Source organism: Coturnix japonica, unplaced genomic scaffold, assembly GCF_001577835.2.
Source record: "Coturnix japonica isolate 7356 unplaced genomic scaffold, Coturnix japonica 2.1 chrUnrandom772, whole genome shotgun sequence".
Lineage (NCBI taxonomy): Eukaryota > Metazoa > Chordata > Aves > Galliformes > Phasianidae > Coturnix > Coturnix japonica.
Window position 1 is genome coordinate 9,472 of NW_015440132.1, and position 7,116 is coordinate 16,587.

The window sequence follows — 7,116 nt, forward strand, 5'->3', positions numbered from 1 at the left end:
GGTGGAGGTGGAGGTGGAGGCGATGGACAAGGCCGGGAACTTCATTGGGTGGCTGCACGTGGACGGGCTCAACCTGTCGGTGGCGCTGGTGGAGCAGGCGCTGTCCAAAGTGCACTTCAATGCGGAGCGGAGCCCGTATGGGAAGGCACTAATGGCGGCTGAGGAGGGGGCCAGGCAGAGGAGACAGAAGGTGGGGGTATATGGGGATATATGGGGCAATATGGGGCAATATGGGGCAATATGGGGTCAATATGGGGCACTATGGGGCACTTCAATGCGGAACGGAGCCCGTATGGGAAAGCACTAATGGCGGCTGAGGAGGGGGCCAGGCAGAGGAGACAGAAGGTGGGGGTAATATGGGATATATGGGTAATAATGGGGTAAATATGGGGCACTATGGGGTCAAATATGGGGCACTATGGGGCACTTCAATGCGGAACGGAGCCCCGTATGGAAAGCACTAATGGCGGCTGAGGAGGGGGCCAGGCAGAGGAGACAGAAGGTGGGGGTATATGGGGATATATGGGGTAATATGGGGTAATATGGGGTCAATATGGGGCACTGTGGGGTAATATGGGGTCAATATGGGGCACTATGGGGCACTTCAATGCGGAACGGAGCCCCTACGGCAAGGCACTAATGGCGGCTGAGGAGAGCGCCAGGCAGAGGAGAGTGAAGGTGGGGGTATATGGGGATATATGGGACAATATGGGGTAATATGGGGCAATATGGGGCAATATGGGGCACTATGGGGCACTTCAATGCGGAACGGAGCCCCTACGGCAAGGCCTTAATGGCGGCTGAGGAGGGCGCCAGGCAGAGGAGACAGAAGGTGGGGGTATATGGGGATATATGGAGCACTATGGGGCAATATGGGGCACTATGGGGCAATATGGGGCACTATGGGGTCAATATGGGGCACTATGGGGCACTTCAATGCGGAGCGGAGCCCATATGGGAAAGCACTAATGGCGGCTGAGGAGGGAGCCAGGCAGAGGAGAGTGAAGGTGGGGTAATATGGGGATATATGGGTCAATATGGGGTAATATGGGGCACTATGGGGTCAATATGGGGCACTATGGGGTCAATATGGGGCACTATGGGGCACTTCAATGCGGAACGGAGCCCCTACGGCAAGGCACTAATGGCGGCTGAGGAGGGCGCCAGGCAGAGGAGACAGAAGGTGGGGGTATATGGGGTAATATGGGGTAATATGGGGCACTATGGGGTCAATATGGGGCACTATGGGGTAATATGGGGCACTATGGGGTCAATATGGGGCACTATGGGGCACTATGGGGCACTTCAATGCGGAACGGAGCCCGTACGGCAAGGCATTAATGGCGGCTGAGGAGGGCGCCAGGCAGAGGAGAGTGAAGGTGGGGGTATATGGGGTAATATGGGGTAATATGGGGCACTATGGGGTAATATGGGGTATTATGGGGTCAATATGGGGCACTATGGGGTAATATGGGGTATTATGGGGTCAATATGGGGCACTATGGTGTCAATATGGGGCACTATGGGGTAATATGGGGCAATATGGGGTAATATAGGGCAATATGGGATCAATATGGGGCACTATGGGGTCAATATGGGGCACTATGGGGTAATATGGGGCACTATGGGACACTATGGGGTAAGGGCAGGGAGAGGAGACAGAAGGTGGGGGGCACCCTATGGGTGTCCTATGGGTGGCCATATGGGGGTCCCAGTGGGTATCTCAATGGGTGTCCCTATGGGTGTCCTTATGGGGGGCACTATGGGGGCACTAAGGGTGTCCCTGTGGGTGTCCCAATGGGCGTCCCTATGGATGTCTCTGGGTGCCCATATGTGTGTCCCTATGTGTGTCCCATATGGGTGTCCTTATGAGTGTCCCAATGGGTGTCCCTATATGTGTCCGAATGGGTGTCCCTATATGTCCCTATGTGCCCCTATATGTCCCCAGGTATGGGCTCACTATGAGGACCCCCCGTGCCCCTCAGTTCCATGTCCCCCCGAGGAGCCGGAGCGCTGTGCCTATAGTGTCCCTATAGTGTCCCTATATGTCCCTATATGTCCCTATATGTCCCTATAGTGTCCCTATATGTCCCTATATGTCCCTATAGTGTTCCTATATGCCCCTATATGTCCCTATATGTCCCTGTATGTCCCTATATGTCCCTATATGCCCCTATAGTGTCCCTATATGTCCCTATGTGTCCCTATATGCCCCTATATGTCCCTATATGTCCCTATAGTGTCCCTATAGTGTCCCTATATGTCCCTATAGTGTTCCTATATGCCCCTATATGTCCCTGTATGTCCCTATATGTCCCTATATGCCCCTATATTGACCCTATATGTCCCTATATGTCCCTATATGTCCCTATATGTCCCTATATGTCCCTATATGTCCCTATATTGACCCTATATGTCCCTATATGTCCCTATAGTGACCCTATATGTCCCTATATGTCCCTATATCCCCAGGTATGGGCTCACTATGAGGACCCCCCGTGCCCATCCGTTCCGTGTCCCCCCGAGGAGCCGGAGCGCTGTGCCTATAGTGTCCCTATATGTCCCTATGTGTCCCTATATATCCCTATATGCCCCTATATGTCCCTATATACCCTATATCCCCCTATCCCCAGGTGTGGGCTCACTACGAGGACCCCCCATGCCCCTCAGTGCCGTGTCCCCCTGAGGAGCCGGAGCGCTGTGCCTATAGTGTCCCTATATGTCCCTATATGTCCCTATATGTCCCTATATACCCTATATGTCCCTATATGTCCCTATAGTGTCCCTATATGTCCCTATATGTCCCCAGGTGTGGGCTCACTATGAGGACCCCCCGTGCCCCTCAGTGCTGTGTCCCCCCGAGGAGCCGGAGCGCTGTGCCTATAGTGTCCCTATAGTGTCCCTATATGTCCCTATATGTCCCTATATGTCCCTATATATCCCTATATGTCCCTATATGTCCCTATATGTCCCTATAGTGTCTCTATATGTCCCTATATGTCCCTATATGTCCCTACATGTCCCTATAGTGTCCCTATATGTCCCTATATGTCCCTATACTGTCCCTATAGTGTCCCTATATGTCCCTATATGCCCCTATATGCCCCTATATGTCCCTATATGTCCCTATAGTGTCCCTATATGCCCCTATATGTCCCTATATGCCCCTATATGTCCCTATATGTCCCTATATACCCTATATCCCCCTATATCCCCAGGTATGGGCTCACTATGAGGACCCCCCATGCCCCTCAGTGCCGTGTCCCCCCGAGGAGCCGGAGCGCTGCGCTGCCTATAGTGTCCCTATATGTCCCTATATGTCCCTATAGTGCCCCTATATGTCCCTATATGTCCCTATATGTCCCTATATGTCCCTATATATCCTATATCCCCAGGTATGGGCTCACTACGAGGACCCCCCGTGCCCCTCCGTTCCCTGTCCCCCCGAGGAGCCGGAGCGCTGTGCCTATAGTGTCCCTATAGTGTCCCTATATGTCCCTATATGTCCCCATATGTCCCTATATGTCCCTATATGCCCCTATATGTCCCTATAGTGCCCCTATATGTCCCTATAGTGTCCCTATATGTCCCTATATGTCCCTATAGTGTCCCTATATGTCCCTATATGTCCCTATAGTGTCCCTATAGTGTCCCTATATGTCCCTATATGTGTCCCTATGTGTGTCCCTATAGTGTCCCTATATGTCCCTATATGTCCCTATATGCCCCTATATGTCCCTCTATGTCCCTATGTGTCCCTATAGTGTCCCTATATGTCCCTATATGTCCCTATAGTGTCCCTATAGTGTCCCTATATGTCCCTATATGTGTCCCTATAGTGTCCCTATGTGTCCCTATATGCCCCTATATGTCCCTATATGCCCCTATAGTGTCCCTATATGTACCTATATGTCCCTATATGTCCCTATATGTCCCTATAGTGTCCCTATATGTCCCTATATGTCCCTATATGTCCCTATATACCCTATATGTCCCTATATGTCCCTATATGTCCCTATATCCCCAGGTATGGGCTCACTACGAGGACCCCCCATGCCCGTCAGTGCCGTGTCCCCCCGAGGAGCCGGAGCGCTGTGCCTATAGTGTCCCTATATGTCCCTATATGTCCCTATATGTCCCTATATATCCCTATATATCCCTATATGTCCCTATATACCCTATATGTCCCTATATCCCCAGGTATGGGCTCACTACGAGGACCCCCCGTGCCCCTCAGTGCCGTGTCCCCCCGAGGAGCCGGAGCGCTGCGCTGCCTATAGGGCCGTGCTGGTCACCGAGGTGACCGACCAGCTGCACTTCTACGTGCAGGACGTCGAGACCGGTGGGGAGTGGGGTCATTAGGGGGGGGGGGGTTAATTGGGGGGTTAAATTAATTGGGGGGGTTGTTAATTAACGGGGGGTGTTAATTGGGGAGGGGGGGTGTTTATTGGGGGGGTTCGTTAATTGGGGGGGTTAATTGGGGGGTTCGTTTAATTGGGGGTGGTCAATCAATTTGGGGGGTGTTAATTGTGGGGTGTTAATTGGGGGGGGGGTTGTTAATTGGGGGTGGGTTAATTGGGGGGGGTCCTTATGTGTGTCCCTATGTGTGTCCCTATATATGTCCCTATATATGTCCCTATGTCTGTCCCTATATATGTCCCTATATGTCCCTATATGTGTCCCTATATGTCCCTATGTATGTCCCTATATGTCCCTATGTCTGTCCCTATATATGTCCCTATGTGTGACCCTATATGTGTCCCTATGTCTGTCCCTATATGTCCCTATATATGTCCCTATATATATCCCTATATATGTCCCTATATATGTCCCTATGTATGTCCCTATATATGTCCCTATGTGTGTCCCTATATATGTCCCTATATATGTCCCTATATATGTCCCTATATGTCCCTATATGTCCCTATATATGTCCCTATCTGTCCCTATATGTCCCTATATGTCCCTATATGTGTCCCCATAACGCCCCCTCTGTCCCCATTGTCCCTATAGGGGCGCAGCTGGAGCAGCTGATGGAGAACATGAGGGCGGAGGTGGCCGCCCACCCCCCCGTGGAGGGGGCGTATGTGCCCCGCAGGGGGGACTTGTGTATGGCCAAGTTCGTCGATGGGGAGTGGTGGGTGATGGCCCCAAATAGCCCCATAACCCCATAACCCCATATAATAACCCCATAACCCCATAACCCCAAATAGCCCCATAACCCCATAACCCCATATAATAACCCCATAGCCCCATAACCCCATAACCACCCCAACCCCATAACCACAAATAGCCCCGTAACCCCATAACCCCATATCATAACCCCATAACCCCATAACCCCAAATAGCCCCATAACCCCATAACCTCATATAATAACCCCATAACCCCATAACCCCAAATAGCCCCATAACCCCATAACCCCATATAATAACCCCATAACCCCAAAAACCCCATAACCCCATAACCCCATATAATAACCCCATAACCCCATAACCACAAATAACCCCATATAATAACCCCATAACCCCAAAAACCCCATAACCCCATAACCCCATAACCCCATAACCCCATATAATAACCCCATAACCCCATAACCACAAATAACCCCATATAATAACCCCATAACCCCATATAATAACCCCATAACCCCATAACCACAAATAGCCCCATAACCCCATAACCTCATAACCCCATAACCACAAATAACCCCATAACCCCATAACCCCCAAACCCCATAACCACAAAACCCCATAACCCCATAACCAAAAAACCCCATAACCACAAATAACCCCATAACCCCATAACCACAAATAACCCCATAACCCCAAAACCCCATAACCACCCCAACCCCATAACCACAAAACCCCATAACCCCATAACCCCAAAAACCCCATAACCACAAATAACCCCATAACCCCAAAACCCCATAACCACAAATAACCCCATAACCCCAAAACCCCATAACCACCCCAACCCCAAAACCCCATAACCCCAAATAACCCCATAACCCCATAACCCCATAGCCTCATAACCCCATAACCCCAAATAGCCCCATAACACTATAACCCCAAAAACCCCATAACCCCATAACCCCAAAAACCCCATAACCCCATAACCACCCCAACCCCATAACCAGAAAAACCCCATAACCCCATAACCTCATAACCGCATAACCTCATAACCCTATAACCACCCCAACCCCATAACCCCAAAAACCCCATAACCCCAAAACCCCAAAAACCCCCAACCCCAAATAACCCCATAACCCCCCCAACCCCATAACCCCACAACTACCCCAAAAACATAACTCCATAACACCAAAACCCCATAAAACCCCATATCCCCCCATAAAACCCCATATCCCCCCATAAAAGCACATATCCCCCCATACAACCCCATAAAACCCCATATCCCTCCATAAAACCCCATAAAACCACATGAAACCCCATAAGACTCCATATCCCCCCTATAAAGCCCCATAAGACCCCATATCCCCCCATAAAACACCATGAAACCCCATAAAACCCCATATCGCCCCATACAAACCCATAAAACCTCATATCCCCCCCATATGCCCCCATACAACCCCATAAAACCCCATATCCCCCCCATAAAACCCCATAAAACCCCATATCCCCCCATACAACCCCATATCCCCCCATAAAACCCCATATTCCCCCATAAAATCCCATATCCCTCCCATAAAACCCCACATAAACCCCATATCCCCCCATACAACCTCATATAAAACCCCATATCCCCCCATAAAACCCCATATCCCTCCCATAAAACCATATATCCCCCCATAAAACCCCACATAAACCCCATATCCCTCCATAAAACCCCATAAAACCCTGTATCCCCCCACAAAACCCCATAAGACCCCATATCCCCCCATACAACCCCATATCCCCAATAAACCCCATATAAAACCCCATAAAAACCTCATATAAACCCATATCCCCCCATGTCCCCCCATAAAACACCATATAAAACCCCATATCCCCCCATAAAACCCCAGATCCCCCCATACAACCCCATATAAAACCCCATATCCTCCATAAAACCCCATATAAAACCCCATATCCCCCCCCTTTAAAACCCCAAATCCCCCA

At 50.4% G+C, this 7,116-nt stretch overlaps 1 protein-coding gene across 1 annotated transcript in view; it reads left to right on the forward strand.

The window, feature by feature from the left end:
- The first annotated feature begins 6 nt into the window (after positions 1–6).
- SND1 (staphylococcal nuclease and tudor domain containing 1) overlaps positions 7–7,116 on the forward strand; it is a 9,262-nt gene continuing 2,152 nt past the window's right edge. Inside the window, exons 1-3 of the mRNA XM_015851198.1 lie at positions 7–190; positions 4,201–4,342; positions 5,014–5,137. Coding sequence (XP_015706684.1) covers positions 23–190; positions 4,201–4,342; positions 5,014–5,137 — 434 coding nt within the window. The 5' untranslated portion in view covers positions 7–22. The remainder of the gene's footprint in view (positions 191–4,200; positions 4,343–5,013; positions 5,138–7,116) is intronic.